This window comes from Somniosus microcephalus, chromosome 1, assembly GCF_052327205.1.
Source record: "Somniosus microcephalus isolate GS21.2 chromosome 1, FLI_Smic_1.0, whole genome shotgun sequence".
Classification (NCBI taxonomy): Eukaryota; Metazoa; Chordata; class Chondrichthyes; order Squaliformes; family Somniosidae; genus Somniosus; species Somniosus microcephalus.
Genome location: NC_140987.1, coordinates 321,245,826 through 321,263,717, shown reverse-complemented (window position 1 = coordinate 321,263,717; position 17,892 = coordinate 321,245,826). Strand labels below are relative to the sequence as shown.

General features: G+C 51.1%; 1 protein-coding gene across 1 annotated transcript in view; it reads left to right on the top strand.

The window, feature by feature from the left end:
- The window catches only part of btk (Bruton agammaglobulinemia tyrosine kinase), a 407,843-nt gene that overhangs the window by 379,774 nt on the left and 10,177 nt on the right, over nt 1-17,892 (top strand). Inside the window, exon 16 of the mRNA XM_085987158.1 lies at nt 11,542-11,699. Coding sequence (XP_085843284.1) covers nt 11,542-11,699 — 158 coding nt within the window. The remainder of the gene's footprint in view (nt 1-11,541; nt 11,700-17,892) is intronic.

Here is a 17,892-nt window from a genome sequence, read left to right as displayed (position 1 = left end):
TTAAAGGCTATGGGGAGTGAGCAGGAGAGTGGGGTTAGTCTGGGTGGGATATTAAGGGTACGGGGAGTGAGCAGGACAGTGGGGTTAGACTGGGTGGGATATTAAAGTCTATGGGGAGTGAGCAGGAGAGTGGGATTTGACTGGGTGGGATATTAAAGGGTACAGGGAGTGAGCAGGAGAGTGGGATTAGATTGGGTGGGATATTAAAGGGTACGGGGAGTGAGCAGGAGAGTGAGATTAGACTGGGTGGCATATTAAAGGCTATGGGGAGTGAGCAGGAGAGTGGGATTAGACTGGGTGGGATATTAAAGGGTACAACTAGGCAGCAGGAAAGTGGGATTAGATTGGATGAGATATTAAAGGTTATGGGGAGTGAGCAGGAGAGTGAGATTAGACTGGGTGGGATATTAAATGGTACGGGGAGTGAGCAGGAGAGTGGGATTAGAATGGGTGGGATATTAAAGGGTACGGGGAGTGAGCAGGAGATTGGGATTAGAATGGGTGGGATATTAAAGGGTACAGGGAGCGAGCAGGAGAGTGGGGTTAGACTGGGTGGGATATTAAAGGGTACGGGGAGTAAGCAGGAGAGTGGGATTAGACTGGGTGGGATATTAAAGGGTACAGGGAGTGAGCAGGAGAGTGGGATTAGACTGGGTGGGATATTAAAGGGTGCGAGGAGTGAGCAGGAGAGTGGGATTAGACTGGGTGAGATATTAAAGGGTATGGGGAGTGAGCAGGAGAGTCGGATTAGACTGGGTGGGATATTAAAGGGTATGGGGAGTGAGCAGGAGAGTGGGATTAGACTGGGTGGGATATTAAAGGGTACAGGGAGTGAGCAGGAGAGTGGGATTAGACTGGGTGGGATATTAAAGGGTACAGGGAGTGAGCAGGAGAGTGGGATTAGACTGGGTGGGAAATTAAAGGGTACAGGGAGTGAGCAGGAGAGTGGGATTAGACTGGGTGGGAAATTAAAGGGTATGGGGAGTGAGCAGGAGAGTGGGATTAGAATGGGTGGGATATTAAAGGGTACGGGGAGTGAGCAGGTGAGTGGGGTTAGACTGGGTGGGATATTAAAGGGTACAGGGAGTGAGCAGGAGAGTGGGATTAGACTGGGTGGGATATTAAAGGGTACAGGGAGTGAGCAGGAGAGTGGGATTAGACTGGGTGGGATATTAAAGGGTATGGGGTGTGAGCAGGAGAGTGGGATTAGACTGGGTGGGATATTAAAGGGTACAGGGAGTGAGCAGGAGAGTGGGATTAGACTGGGTGGGATATTAAAGGGTATGGGGTGTGAGCAGGAGAGTGGGATTAGACTGGGTGGGATATTAAAGGGTACAGGGAGTGAGCAGGAGAGTGGGATTAGACTGGGTGGGATATTAAAGGGTACGGGGAGTGAGCAGGAGAGTGGGGTTAGACTGGATGGGATATTAAAGGGTACAGGGAGTGAGCAAGAAAATGGGATTAGATTGGGTGGTATATCAAAGGGTATGGGGAGTGAGCAGGAGAGTGGGGTTAGACTGGGTGGGATATTAAAGGGAATGGGGAGTGAGCAGGAGAGTGGGATTAGACTGGATGGGATATTATAGGGTATGGCGAGTGAGCAGGAGAGTGGGATTAGACTGGGTGGGATATTAAAGGGTACGGGGAGTGAGCAGGAGAGTGGGATTAGACTGGGTGGGATATTAAAGTCTATGGGGAGTGAGCAGGAGAGTGGGATTAGACTGGGTGGGATATTAAAGGGTACAGGGAGTGAGCAGGAGAGTGGGATGAGATTGGGTGGGATATTAAAGGGTATGGGGAGTGAGCAGGAGAGTGGGATCAGAATGGGTGGGATATTAAAGGGTACAGGGAGTGAGCAGGGGAGTGGGGTTAGACTGGGTGGGATATTAAAGGGTACAGGGAGTGAGCAGGAAAGTGGGATTAGACTGGGTGGGATATTAAAGGGTACAGGGAGTGAGCAGGAGAGTGGGATTAGACTGGGTGGGATATTAAAGGGCACAGGGAGTGAGCAGGAGAGTGGGGTTGGACTGGATGGGATATTAAAGGGTACGGGGAGTGAGCAAGAAAATGGGACTAGACTGGGTGGTATATCAAAGGGTATGGGGAGTGAGCAGGAGAGTGGGGTTAGACTGGGTGGGATGTTAAAGTGTATGGAGAGTGTGGAGGAGACTGGGAGGGATATTAAAGGGTACAGGAGTGAGGAGAAGAGTGGGATTAGAATGGGTGGGATATTAAAGGGTACGGGGAGTGAGCAGGAGAGTGGGATTTGACTGGGTGGGATATTAAAGGCTATGGGGAGTGAGCAGGAGAGTGGGATTAGACTGGGTGGGATATTAAAGGGTACAAGTAGTCAGCAGGAAAGTGGGATTAGACTGGGTGGGATATTAAATGGTACGGGGAGTGAGCAGGAGAGTGGGATTCGACTGGGTGGGATATTAAAGGGTACAGGGAGTGAGCAGGAGAGTGGGATTAGACTGGGTGGGATAGTAAAGGGTACGGGGAGTGAGCAGGAGAGTGGGATTTGACTGGGTGGGATATTAAAGGCTATGGGGAGTGAGCAGGAGAGTGGGATTAGACTGGGTGGGATATTAAAGGGTACGGGGAGTGAGCAGGAGAGTGGGATTAGACTGGGTGGGATGTTAAAGGGTATGGGGAGTGAGCAGGGTAGTGGGGTTAGATTGGGTGGGATATTAAAGGGTACGGGGAGTGAGCAGGAGAGTGGGAATTGAATGGGTGGGATATTAAAGGGTACAGGGAGTGAGCAGGAGAGTGGGATTAGACTGGGTGCGATATTAAAGGGTACGGGGAGTGAGCAGGAGAGTGGGATTAGACTGGGTGGGATATTAAAGGGTATGGGGTGTGAGCAGGAAAGTGGGATTAGACTGGGTGGGATATTAAAGGGTACAGGAAGCGAGCAGGAGAGTGGGATTAGACTGGGTTGGATATTAAAGGGTACGGGGAGTGAGCAGGATAGTGGGGTTAGATTGGGTGGGATATTCAAGGGTACGGGGAGTGAGCAGGAGAGTGGGATTAGACTGGGTGGGATATTAAAGGGTACGGGGAGTGAGCAGGAGAGTGGGGTTAGATAGGGTGGGATATTAAAGGGTACGGGGAGTGAGCAGGAGAGTGGGATTCGACTGGGTGGGATATTAAAGGGTACGGGGAGTGAGCAGGAGAGTGGGATTAGACTGGGTGGCATTTTAAAGGCTATGGGGAGTGAGCAGGAGAGTGGGATTAGACTGGGTGGGATATTAAAGGGTACGGGGAGTGAGCAGGAGAGTGGGATTAGACTGGGTGGGATATTAAAGGGTTTGGGGAGCGAGCAGGAGAGTGGGATTAGACTGGGTGGCATATTAAAGACTATGGGGAGTGAGCAGGAGAGTGGGATCAGAATGGGTGGGATATGAAAGGGTACAGGGAGTGAGCAGGAGAGTGGGATTAGACTGGGTGAGATATTAATGTGTATGGGGAGTGAGCAGGAGAGTGGGATTAGACTGGGTGGGATATTAAAGGGTACAGGGAGTGAGCAGGAGAGTGGGATTACACTGGGTGGGATATTAAAAGGTACAAGGAGTCAGCAGGAAAGTGGGATTAGACTGGGTGAGATATTAAAGGGTACGGGGACTGAGCAGGAGAGTGGGGTTGGACTGGATGGGATATTAAAGGGGACGGGGAGTGAGCAAGAAAATGGGATTAGACTGGGTGGTATATCAAAGGGAATGGGGAGTGAGCAGGAGAGTGGGATTAGACTGGATGGGATATTATAGGGTATGGCGAGTGAGCAGGAGAGTGGGATTAGACTGGGTGGGATATTAAAGGGTACGGGGAGTGAGCAGGAGAGTGGGATTAGACTGGGTGGGATATTAAAGTCTATGGGGAGTGAGCAGGAGAGTGGGATTAGACTGGGTGGGATATTAAAGGGTACAGGGAGTGAGCAGGAGAGTGGGATGAGATTGGGTGGGATATTAAAGGGTATGGGGAGTGAGCAGGAGAGTGGGATCAGAATGGGTGGGATATTAAAGGGTACAGGGAGTGAGCAGGGGAGTGGGGTTAGACTGGGTGGGATATTAAAGGGTACAGGGAGTGAGCAGGAAAGTGGGATTAGACTGGGTGGGATATTAAAGGGTACAGGGAGTGAGCAGGAGAGTGGGATTAGACTGGGTGGGATATTAAAGGGCACAGGGAGTGAGCAGGAGAGTGGGGTTGGACTGGATGGGATATTAAAGGGTACGGGGAGTGAGCAAGAAAATGGGACTAGACTGGGTGGTATATCAAAGGGTATGGGGAGTGAGCAGGAGAGTGGGGTTAGACTGGGTGGGATGTTAAAGTGTATGGAGAGTGTGGAGGAGACTGGGAGGGATATTAAAGGGTACAGGAGTGAGGAGAAGAGTGGGATTAGAATGGGTGGGATATTAAAGGGTACGGGGAGTGAGCAGGAGAGTGGGATTTGACTGGGTGGGATATTAAAGGCTATGGGGAGTGAGCAGGAGATTGGGATTAGACTGGGTGGGATATTAAAGGGTACAAGTAGTCAGCAGGAAAGTGGGATTAGATTGGATGAGATATTAAAGGGTTTGGGGAGTGAGCAGGAGAGTGGGATTAGACTGGGTGGGATATTAAATGGTACGGGGAGTGAGCAGGAGAGTGGGATTCGACTGGGTGGGATATTAAAGGGTACAGGGAGTGAGCAGGAGAGTGGGATTAGACTGGGTGGGATAGTAAAGGGTACGGGGAGTGAGCAGGAGAGTGGGATTTGACTGGGTGGGATATTAAAGGCTATGGGGAGTGAGCAGGAGAGTGGGATTAGACTGGGTGGGATATTAAAGGGTACGGGGAGTGAGCAGGAGAGTGGGATTAGACTGGGTGGGATGTTAAAGGGTATGGGGAGTGAGCAGGGTAGTGGGGTTAGATTGGGTGGGATATTAAAGGGTACGGGGAGTGAGCAGGAGAGTGGGAATTGAATGGGTGGGATATTAAAGGGTACAGGGAGTGAGCAGGAGAGTGGGATTAGACTGGGTGCGATATTAAAGGGTACGGGGAGTGAGCAGGAGAGTGGGATTAGACTGGGTGGGATATTAAAGGGTATGGGGTGTGAGCAGGAAAGTGGGATTAGACTGGGTGGGATATTAAAGGGTACAGGAAGCGAGCAGGAGAGTGGGATTAGACTGGGTTGGATATTAAAGGGTACGGGGAGTGAGCAGGATAGTGGGGTTAGATTGGGTGGGATATTCAAGGGTACGGGGAGTGAGCAGGAGAGTGGGATTAGACTGGGTGGGATATTAAAGGGTACGGGGAGTGAGCAGGAGAGTGGGGTTAGATAGGGTGGGATATTAAAGGGTACGGGGAGTGAGCAGGAGAGTGGGATTCGACTGGGTGGGATATTAAAGGGTACGGGGAGTGAGCAGGAGAGTGGGATTAGACTGGGTGGCATTTTAAAGGCTATGGGGAGTGAGCAGGAGAGTGGGATTAGACTGGGTGGGATATTAAAGGGTACGGGGAGTGAGCAGGAGAGTGGGATTAGACTGGGTGGGATATTAAAGGGTTTGGGGAGCGAGCAGGAGAGTGGGATTAGACTGGGTGGCATATTAAAGACTATGGGGAGTGAGCAGGAGAGTGGGATCAGAATGGGTGGGATATGAAAGGGTACAGGGAGTGAGCAGGAGAGTGGGATTAGACTGGGTGGGATATTAAAGGGTTTGGGGAGCGAGCAGGAGAGTGGGATTAGACTGGGTGGGATATTAAATGGTACGGGGAGTGAGCAGGAGAGTGGGATTAGATTGGATGAGATATTAAAGGGTACGGGGAGTGAGCAGGAGAGTGGGATTAGATTGGATGAGATATTAAAGGGTACGGGGAGTGAGCAGGAGAGTGGGATTAGATTGGATGAGATATTAAAGGGTACGGGGAGTGAGCAGGAGAGTGGGATTAGACTGGGTGGGATATTAAATGGTACGGGGAGTGAGCAGGAGAGTGGGATTAGACTGGGTGGGATATTAAAGGCTATGGGGAGTGAGCAGGAGAGTGGGATTAGACTGGGTGGGATATTAAAGGGTACGGGGAGTGAGCAGGAGAGTGGGATTAGACTGGGTGGCATATTAAAGAATATGGGGAGTGAGCAGGAGAGTGGGATTAGACTGGGTGGGATATTAAAGGGTACAGGAGTGAGCAGGAGGAGTGGGGTTAGATTGGGTGGGATATTAAAGGGTACGGGGAGTGAGCAGGAGAGTGGGATTTGACTGGGTGGGATATTAAAGGCTATGGGGAGTGAGCAGGAGAGTGGGATTAGACTGGGTGGGATATTAAAGGGTACGGGGAGTGAGCAGGAGAGTGGGATTAGACTGGGTGGCATATTAAAGGCTATGGGGAGTGAGCAGGAGAGTGGGATTAGACTGGGTGGGATATTAAAGGGTACAGGGTGTGAGCAGGAGAGTGGGATTAGACTGGGTGAGATATTAATGTGTATGGGGAGTGAGCAGGAGAGTGGGATTAGACTGGGTGGGATATTAAAAGGTACAAGGAGTCAGCAGGAAAGTGGGATTAGACTGGGTGAGATATTAAAGGGTACGGGGACTGAGCAGGAGAGTGGGGTTGGACTGGATGGGATATTAAAGGGGACGGGGAGTGAGCAAGAAAATGGGATTAGACTGGGTGGTATATCAAAGGGTATGGGGAGTGAGCAGGAGAGTGGGGTTAGACTGGGTGGGATGTTAAAGTGTATGGAGAGTGTGGAGGAGACTCGGAATAGACTGGGTGGGATATTAAAGGGTACAGGAGTGAGGAGAAGAGTGGGATTAGAATGGGTGGGATATTAAATGGTACGGGGAGTGAGCAGGAGAGTGGGATTTGACTGCGTGGGATATTAAAGGGTACGGGGAGTGAGCAGGAGAGTGGGATTAGACTGGGTGGGATATTAAAGGGTACGGGGAGTGAGCAGGAGAGTGGGATTTGACTGGGTGGGATATTAAAGGCTATGGGGAGTGAGCAGGAGAGTGGGATTAGACTGGGTGGGATATTAAAGGGTATGGGGAGTGAGCAGGAGAGTGGGATTAGACTGGGTGGGATATTAAATGGTACGGGGAGTGAGCAGGAGAGTGGGATTCGACTGGGTGGGATATTAAAGGGTACAGGGAGTGAGCAGGAGAGTGGGATTAGACTGGGTGGGATAGTAAAGGGTACAGGGGTGAGCAGGAGGAGTGGGGTTAGATTGGGTGGGATATTAAAGGGTACGGGGAGTGAGCAGGAGAGTGGGATTTGACTGGGTGGGATATTAAAGGCTATGGGGAGTGAGCAGGAGAGTGGGATTAGACTGGGTGGGATGTTAAAGGGTATGGGGAGTGAGCAGGAGGGTGGGATTAGACTGAGTGGGATGTTAAAGGGTATGGGGAGTGAGCAGGATAGTGGGGTTAGATTGGGTGGGATATTAAAGGGTACGGGGAGTGAGCAGGAGAGCGGGATTAGACTGGGTGAGATATTAAAGGGTACAGGGAGTGAGCAGGAGAGTGGGATTAGACTGGGTGCGATATTAAAGGGTACGGGGAGTGAGCAGGAGAGTGGGATTAGACTGGGTGGGATATTAAAGGGTATGGGGTGTGAGCAGGAAAGTGGGATTAGACTGGGTGGGATATTAAAGGGTACAGGGAGTGAGCAGGAGAGTGGGATTAGACTGGGTGGGATATTAAAGGGTACGGGGAGTGAGCAGGAGAGTGGTATTAGACTGGGTGGGATATTAAAGGGTATGGGGAGTGAGCAGGAGAGTGGGATTAGACTGGGTGGGATATTAAAGGGTACGGGGAGTGAGCAGGAGAGTGGGGTTAGATAGGGTGGGATATTAAATGGTACGGGGAGTGAGCAGGAGAGTGGGATTAGACTGGGTGGCATATTAAAGGCTATGGGGAGTGAGCAGGAGAGTGGGATCAGAATGGGTGGGATATTAAAGGGTACAGGGAGTGAGCAGGAGAGTGGGATTAGACTGGGTGGGATATTAAAGGGTACGGGGAGTGAGCAGGAGAGTGGGATTAGACTGGGTGGGATATTAAAGGGTACAGGGAGTGAGCAGGAGAGTGGGATTAGACTGGGTGGGATATTAAAGGGTACAGGGAGTGAGCAGGAGAGTGGGATTACACTGGGTGGGATATTAAAGGGTACGGGGAGTGAGCAGGAGAGTGGGATTACACTGGGTGGGATATTAAAGGGTACAGGGAGTGAGCAGGAGAGTGGGATTACACTGGGTGGGATATTAAAGGCTATGGGGAGTGAGCAGGAGAGTGGGATTAGACTGGGTGGGATATTAAATGGTACGGGGATTGAGCAGGAGAGTGGGATCAGAATGGGTGGGATATTAAAGGGTACAGGGAGTGAGCAGGAGAGTGGGATTAGACTGGGTGGGATATTAAAGGGTACGGGGAGTGAGCAGGAAAGTGGGGTTAGACTGGATGGGATATTAAAGGGTACAGGGAGTGAGCAGGAGAGTGGGATTACACTGGGTGGGATATTAAAGGGTACGGGGAGTGAGCAGGAGAGTGGGATTAGATTGGGTGGGATATTAAAGGGTATGGGGAGTGAGCAGGAGAGTGGGGTTCGACTGGGTGGGATGTTAAAGTGTATGGAGAGTGTGGAGGAGAGTGGGATTAGACTGGGTGGGATATTAAAGGGTACAGGGAGTCAGCAGGAAAGTGGGATTAGATTGGATGAGATATTAAAGGGTTTGGGGAGTGAGCAGGAGAGTGGGATTAGACTGGGTGAGATATTAAAGGGTACAGGGAGTGAGCAGGAGAGTGGGATTAGACTGGGTGGGATATTAAATGGTACAGGGAGTGTGGGATTAGATTGGATGAGATATTAAAGGGTACGGGGAGTGAGCAGGAGAGTGGGATTAGATTGGATGAGATATTAAAGGGTACAGGGAGTGAGCAGGAGAGTGGGATTAGATTGGGTGAGATATTAAAGGGTATGGGGAGTGAGCAGGAGAGTGGGATTAGATTGGATGAGATATTAAAGGGTACGGGGAGTGAGCAGGAGAGTGGGATTAGACTGGGTGGGATATTAAAGGCTATGGGGAGTGAGCAGGAGAGTGGGATTAGACTGGGTGGGATATTAAAGGGTACAGGAGTGAGCAGGAGGAGTGGGGTTAGATTGGGTGGGATATTAAAGGGTACGGGGAGTGAGCAGGAGAGTGGGATTAGACTGGGTGAGATATTAAAGGGTAAGGGGAGTGAGCAGGAGAGTGGGATTAGACTGGGTGAGATATTAAAGGGTACGGGGAGTGAGCAGGAGAGTGGGATTAGACTGGGTGAGATATTAAAGGGTACGGGGAGTGAGCAGGAGAGTGGGATTAGACTGGGTGAGATATTAAAGGGTACGGGGAGTGAGCAGGAGAGTGGGATTAGACTGGGTGGGATATTAAAGGGTATGGGGTGTGAGCAGGAGAGCGGGATTAGACTGGGTGGGATTTTAAAGGGTACAGGGAGTGAGCAGGATAGTGGGGTTAGATTGGGTGGGATATTAAAGGGTACGGGGAGTGAGCAGTAGAGCGGGATTAGACTGGGTGGGATTTTAAAGGGTACAGGGAGTGAGCAGGATAGTGGGGTTAGATTGGGTGGGATATTAAAGGGTACGGGGAGTGAGCAGGAGAGTGGGATTAGACTGGGTGGGATATTAAAGGGTACGGGGAGTGAGCAGGAGAGTGGGGTTAGACTGGGTGAGATATTAAAGGGTACAAGGAGTCAGCAGGAAAGTGGGATTAGATTGGGTGGGATATTAAAGGGTACGGGGAGTGAGCAGGAGAGTGGGATTAGACTGGGTGGGATATTAAAGGGTACAGGAGGAGGAGAGTGGGATTAGAGTGGGTGGGATACTAAAGGGTATGGAGAGTGTGGAGGAGAGTGGGATTAGACTGGGTGGGATATTTAAGGGTAAAGGAGTGAGCAGGAGAGTGGGATTAGACTGGGTGGAATATGAAAGGGTATGGGGAGTGAGCAGGAGAGTGTGATTAGAGTGGGTGGGTTATGAAGGGGTACGGGGAGTGAGCAGGAGAATGGGATAAGACTGGGTGGGATATTAAAGGGTACGGGGAGTGAGCAGGAGAGTGGCGTTAGACTGGGTGAGATATCAAAGGATACGGGGAGTGAGCAGGAGAGTGGGATAAGACTGGGTGGGATATTACAGGGTATGGTGAGTGAGCAGGAAAGTGGGATTAGATTGGGTGGGATATTAAAGGGTAGGGGGAGTGAGCAGGAGAGTGGGGTTAGACTGGGTGGGATATTAAAGGGTACGGGGAGTGAGCAGGAGAGTGGGATTAGACTGGGTGGGATATTAAAGGGTTTGGGGAGCGAGGAGGAAAATGGGATTAGATTGGGTGGGATATTAAAGGGTGCGGGGAGTGAGCAGGAGAGTGGGATTAGACTGGGTGGGATAAGACTGGGTGGGATATTACAGGGTATGGTGAGTGAGCAGGAAAGTGGGATTCGATTGGGAGGGATATTAAAGGGTATGGGGAGTGAGCAGGAGAGTGAGATTAGACTGGGTGGGATATTAAATGGTACGGGGAGTGAGCAGGAGCGTGGGGTTAGGCTGGGTGGGATATGAAAGGGTACGGGGAGTGAGCAGGAGAGTGGGATTAGACTGGGTGGGATATTAAAGGGTACAGGAGTGAGCAGGAGAGTGGGATTAGACTGGGTGGAATATTGAAGAGTATGGAGTGTGGGATTAGAGTGGGTGGGATATGAAAGGGTACGGGGAGTAAGCAGGAGAGTTGGATTAGACTGGGTGGGATATTAAAGGGTACAGGAGTGAGCAGGAGAGTGGGATTAGACTGGGTGGAATATTAAAATGTATGGAGAGTGTGATTCGACTGGGTGGGATGTTAAAGGGTATGGGGAGTGAGCAGGAAAGTGTGATTAGACTGGGTGGGATATCAAAGGGTACAGGGAGTGAGCAGGAGAGTGGGGTTAGACTGGGTGGGATATTAAAGGGCATGGAGAGTGTGAAGGAGAGTGGGATTAGACTGGGTGGGATATTAAAGTGTACAGGAGTGAGCAGGAGAGTGGGATTAGACTGGGTGGAATATTAAAGGGTATGGAGAGTGGGATTAGACTGGGTGGGATATTAAAAGGTAGAGGAGTGAGGAGGAGAGTGGGATTAGACTGGGTGGGATATTAAAGGGTATGGAGAGTGTGGAGGAGAGTGGGATTAGGCTGGGTGGAATATTAAAGGGTATGGAGAGTGTGGAGGAGAGTGGGATCAGACTGCGTGGGATATTAATGGGTATGGGAAGTGAGCAGGAAAGTGGGATTAATGTGGGTGGCTCATGTGGTGAAAATCATCAGTCCAGACTTGATGGGTCGAATGGCTTGTTTCTGTGCTGGATCGTGATTTGTCAATATTGGTTCGAAGAGGAGAAGCAATAACGGAAGGATGGGGCAAAGGTGAAAGGGCCCCCATTTGAGTGATGGGCGAATGAGTTGCTTCTGTGAGCCGTCACTAGTTTCACTGGTGGCCGCCCTTGCTCTCTGTGTTTACTGATGTCTTTACTCCATGTCACAGGGGTCCTGATGTGGGAGACCTTCTCTTTGGGGAAAACGCCCTACGAGAGGTTCAACAATGCGGACGTGGTGGACCATATACTCCAGGGGCGGCGCCTGTACAGGCCTCAGCAGGCCTCCGAGAACGTCTACAACATCATGACCAGCTGCTGGGAGGATGTAAGTCTCTGACGTATTTATTTATTAACCGCTTGGAGAGGGAATTTGGTTACCTTTAGAGCATCCTGAAACCGATTCTCTGTCCGCTGTGGCTCAGTGGGAGCACTCTCACCTCTGAGCCCAACTCCAAAGGCCTGAGCGCATAATCCAGGCTGACACTCCAGTGCAGTGCTGAGGGAGTGATGCACTGTCAGAGGTGCCATCTTTCGGATGAGACATTAAACCAAGGCCCCACCTGCCCTCTCAGGTGGACATAAAATATCCCATAGCACTATTTGGAAGAAGAGCAGGGGAGTTATCCCTGGTGTCCTGGCCAATATTTATCCCTCAACCAGCATCACTAAAACAGATGATCTGGTCATTATCACACTGCTGTTTGTGGAATCTTGCTGTGTGCAAATTGGCTGCCGCATTTCCTGCATTACAACAGTGGCTGTGCTTCAAAAAATACTTAATTGGCTGTAAAACACTTTGGACATCCTGTGAAAGGCCCTATAGAAATGCAAGTCTTTCTTTTTCCTGATCACTCACGTGCTGCCCGATGCGGAGGTGGGTAGATTGGACCAGGAATGCCCTGGTTTCGGCCCACTGTGTTACCAGGTGTGGCTATCAGGTTCTAGGGGCAGTGCCCCCAGTACTAGGCTGAGGGGGAGAGGGGAAATCATCCAGGGTTCCTTCTCCTGGTTGATGCGTCCCACACACCCCTTGATCGAATAGCCAACCAAAGTTCACTTCCACGGGTGAAGTATGACTGGTTGGGTGAGATACATGTTTGGAGTGAGGGAGATGGCAGGACCTGTGGCCCTGTGCCCTACAGTCAGGGCTGTGGAGAGAGGAAGGGGCAAAGGAGAGGGGGTCGGGTTTCCTGTCTGGGCATATTGGGTGGCAAGGAAGGGTCGAGTGTCGGGAAGAGCTGTCTGGTCTCCCTCTTTGTGCTGCACCTGCCTGCTACAATGTGCCCAGGTATGGGAACAGGAGGTGCCCTCTCCTTCCTTTCTCCCCTCCCCCAACCCTCTCCTTACCCTTCTCCCCTCCCCCACCTCTCTCTCCCCCTCCTTTCCCCTTCCCCACCCCCTCTCCTTACCCCTCTGCCCTCCCCCACCCCTCTCCCTCACCCCTCTCCCGCTCCTTACCCCTCACCCCTCCCCCACCCCTCTCCTTACCCCTCTCCCCTCCCCCACCCCCTCTCATTACCCCTCTCCCCTCCCCACCCCCTCTCCTTACCTCTCTCCCCTCCCCACCCTTCTCTCCCCCTCTCCCCTCCCCCACCCCTCTCCCCTCCCCCTCCTTGTCCCTTTCCCCTTTTCCTACCCTCTCCCTCCCCCCCCCCTCTCTCTGTGCCTCTCTCTGTCTCTCTCTCTCTCTCTGCCTCTCTCTTTCTCCGTCTGTCTCTCTATCTCTAGCATCCAGGGCCTTCTGGGGGAGAGAGTTCCAAATTTCTACGACTCTTTGCGTAAAAAATTATTTCCTGATTTCACCCCTGAATGGCCTGGCTCTAATTTTAAGGTTTTGCCCCCTTATTCTGGACTCTTCCCACCAGAGGAAGTAGTTTCTCTGTACCTACCCTATCAAATTCACCTTATCATTTTAAGCACCTCAATTAGATCATCTCCTTAATCTTCTATACTCGAGGGAATACAAGCCACGTTTATGCAACCTGTCCTCATAATTTAACCCTCTAGGCCCCGGGGTATTATTCTGGTGAATCTGCGCTGCTCCCCCTCCAAGGTCAATCTATCCTTCCTGAGGTGCGGAGCCCAGAACTGAGCACAGTGTCCAGATACGGTCTGACTAGAGCTCGGTACACCTGAAATCTAGAGTAAGGAAATGGCAATACAGTTCAGGTAAACTCGTGTCATAATAGTGATAGAATCCAAGGCCAAGGGAGGGAGCGCTGAATCACGATCAAGAGAGAGCCAGAATAATCCACCTTACACGAACTGGCAGGAAAGTGAAAAGATTCTGGAAGATTGTAAGTAAACTGCCGCCTGCCCCCACCCTACTCACACAGGTGAGGCATGTCGGTGGCCTATTTGGCCATATGGTGCATCGCAGACGAGCTCAACCCTGCCCTCTCCTGACATCTGCAAACATCCCCCATTTCCTCAGCGCATTCCACCAAAGTTGTGGCGGGCGATCCGGACAATCCCCAGTGCAGCTCCCGGGGATTCTATCTAACGGGTGGAGCGAGATAGTGATCAGCACCAGGGAGCTGGCATCGGTTCCACTTCATCCCAACAAGGTTGTTGTCAAGGTCCCAACCATCGCCCTGGCTGCAGTCAGATAACCCAGCACAGACTGAACAACTGCCTGCAATTATACTGCACCTTTAACATCCCAGGGCCCTTCACAGGTGCGTCTTCAGACACAGTCTGACACCGAGACACAGGAGGAGATATTAGGACAGATGACCAAAGCTTGGTCTTAAGGTATTAAGGAGCGTCTTAAAGAAATAGCGATAGAAGGCGGAGAGTTTTAAGGAGGGAATTCCAGAGCTTAGGGCCTTGGCAGCTGAAGCCACGGCCGCCATTGGTGGAGCGGTTAATATCAGGGATGCACAAGAAGCCAGAATTGGAGCAGCACAGAGATCTCGGGGGGCTGTAGAGCTGGAGGAGGTTACAGAGATAGGGAGTGGTGAGGCCATGGAGGGATTTGAAAACAAGGAAGAGAATATTTAAAACGAGGCATTCCCAGACTGGGAGCCAATGTAGGTCAGCGAGCACAGGGGTGATGGGTGAGTTTTTTTTCATATTCATTCCTGGGATGTGGGCATCACTGGTAAGGCCAGCATTTATTGCCCATCCCGAATTGCCCTTGAGAAGGTAGTGGTGAGCTGCCTTCTTGAACCGCTGCAGTCCGTGTGGTGAAGGTGCTCCCACAGTGCTTTTAAGGAGGGAGTTCCAGGATTTTGACCCAGCGACGAAGAAGGATCGGCGATATACTTCTATGTCACGGGGCCGTGCATTCAGGGGCCGTTTTGCTAGGGTTTCGGTAGTGGACCCAAGCGCAGGAAACCTATCCAAGACTTGGGACCGGGTAGAACTCAAAAGATGCTTCACTTGATACTCAAAAACACAGAGACTCGAGAGAGCTGCTACTTGCAGGCAGGCGAACCCAGGACTGAGCAAAGAGGACAGGAAACAGGAAGCTTAAATACAGGCCAGAGTGGTCACGTGACATAATTATTCAAATGAGACAGGAGACAAATACTTTAACAACACACAGGTGAGGCCAGAGGCACAGAGACAAAACAGGGACTGGACCGAGCCAGCTTTATTAACTAGCCTAATTTACTCTGATGAGAACAATTACTCGAGAAACAGGTGAGGAGAGGGGCCCAGAAGGCACGGCAGCAGTGCACCGAGGCCTCAAAAACCGCCCTCAGGCGGCGAGCAGAGGGAAGTGCCGCTGAAGCCGTTACATTCTAGGTCAGGATGGTTTGTGACTTGGAGGGGAACTTGGAGGTGGTTGTGTTCCCATGCGCCTGCTGCCCTTGTCCTTCTAGGTGGTAGAGGTCGCAGGTTTGGGAGGTGCTGCCGAAGAAGCCTTGGCGAGTTGCTGCAGTGCATCTTGTAGATGGTACACACTGCAACCATGGTACGCTGGTGGTGGAGGGAGTGAATATTTAAGGTGGTGGATGGGGTGCTGTAATGTATATACCTTTAAGGGGGGAACTATGTTTTACAGCTCATGTATACTGCAGTACCGGCAGTGACCACACCTGTATATAACACTGAGTAGTAATCTGTACAGATCAGTTGCAGTGTGAGCCACGTTGAGTAAACACCTGTTGTACCGTTCTCCGCAGTCTGTGTCTTATTATACACGGACACAACATTGCCGACGAGGCAGGTTCGAACCTACCTGCAACTCTGCATCACCTCCCGGGGATTCGTTCCTGGAGATCAGTGGATTGGAGGTCAAGGCCAGAGACTCGGGCGTCGACCACAGGCAACCGCCCAGTCATCCAGCAAAGACTCGAGAATTGCGGGGGAGGCTGTCGAGAGCCAGGCTTGGCTTTCCAGTCGAGGTGGTCCAGCGAAACAGGCTGGCAACAGGTAGTGCGCAGACCCTTCTCGGACAGCGGCGGGCTAGAGCCCGACCGAGCGGCACAGCAAAGGGCCGAGCAGCGTCGACGGGGGAGAGAGAGGGCAGAGCGCACAGGGCTCAGCCGGTGTTCAGGGGCCAAGCAGCGTCAGAGAGAGGGAGAGAGAGACGCGCAGAAACCCGCGAGGCACCGCCATTGTCACGAGGACCGCCGAGAGCGGCGTTGGCAGCAGCGCAGGAGAAGCGCGCAAAACCTACAGGGCGCCGCCATTGCCACGAGAACCGCCGGGAGCGGCGTTGGCAGCAGCGGGGGAGGAAGGAAAGCGTGGGAGACGCCATTTTAAACCACACCCAAAATGCCAAAGAGTGGCAGTATCACCGCATTTGACAATGAAGTCGAAGATTGGACTATATATGTCGAACGGATAGAGGTGTACTGCAAGGCAAATGAGGTGTCAGATGACAAGAAAGGGTCGGTATTGTTAAATTTAATGGGTGCAAAGACGTATGGTTTATTACGAAATCTAGTAACCCCAACGAAGCCAATGGAAAAGAGTTTTGAAGACATAGTAAGGATACTAAAGGAACATTTAAACCCCACACCGCTGCTGATAGCAGAAAGATTCAAGTTTCACAAACGGAACCAGCATAAGGATGAAAGCAATGCTGATTATTTAACAGAACTGCGCAAACTATCGAAACACTGCCAGTTTGGAACGGGACTGGCAGATACCTTAAGGGACAAGTTTGTGTGTAGGCTTCAAAGTAAAGGAACCCAGAAACAGCTTTTATCTGAAAAGGACCTTACGCTGGAAAAGGCTTTCAGCATAGCGGTATCATATGAAGCAGCAGCACGGGGCGCTGCAGAGATACAACAGAGACCGCAAGAATATGGCACAAACGAAATGTCACATGGAACAGAGAAGTGCTATCGCTGCGGCAGAACAACACACGACCAGAATGATTGCTGGTTCAAAGACAAAGTGTGCAGACAGTGTGGAAAAGTAGGACACATAGCACGAGTCTGCAGGTCGGGAAAGAAAACCAGCAATAAGAAACCTACCAAAGGAAAGTACAAGAAGGTACATAAGATGACGGAGAATAGTTCAGACGAACAAAAGAGTGATAACAACTCCGAAAGCAGAGAACTGAGTTGTCTGAAACTACATAATGTGATCACAACGGAGGGTCACCAAACCATTTGGGTCACTCTCAAGTTAGCAGGAGTCCAGGTAAAGATGGAATTGGACACAGGATCAGCCCTAACAGTCCTAAACCGACGGGACTACGAGCGGCTATTCTCACACATACCCTTGAGAGAAACAAAAATTATTTTGAAGACGTACACGGGGCAAAAAGTCTACCCCAAAGGAAAAATAAGGGTGACCGTTATATGTAACGGTAAGGAAACACCAAAACTAGACCTGTATGTATTGCAAGATGGAGGACCACCATTACTGGGACGTGAATGGATCCGGAAAATACAACTGGATTGCCATTCCATACAGGCACTGACTGTGGCTGACAAAAAGGATGACGACGTCACACCTGGGCGACTGTCAAAGATCCTAACTGACGCGAAAGAAGTGTTCCAGCAAGGACTCGGAACACTAAAAGGCATGACAGCGACGATTAAAATTGAAGAAAACGCAAGCCCAAAATTTTGTAAGGCCAGACCGGTACCTTATGTGATCCGCCCAGCCGTCGAAGCAGAGCTGGAGAGTCTGGAACGTTCAGGTGTACTGTCCAAGGTAGACTGGAGCGAGTGGGCTACACCCATCGTCCCTGTGATGAAAAAGTCGTTGAGCAGCACGCCTGGGGAACCAAGGAAGGTTCGCATCTGTGGGGACTTTAAGGTAACAGTGAACCCGGTCCTTCACACCGTACAATATCCACTTCCGCGGATTGAAGATATTTTCGCCTCGCTATCTGGAGGGAAGCGCTTCACTAAGATTGATCTGGCCCAGGCGTATCTGCAAATGGAGGTAGAAGAAGCATCAAAAAAATACCTCACAATCAACACCCATAAAGGTCTCTACCAATACAACCGGCTGGTATTTGGGGTAGCATCAGCTCCGGCTATTTGGCAGAGGGCAATGGAACAAGTCCTGCAAGGGATCCCAGGGACCCAGTGTTATTTGGACGA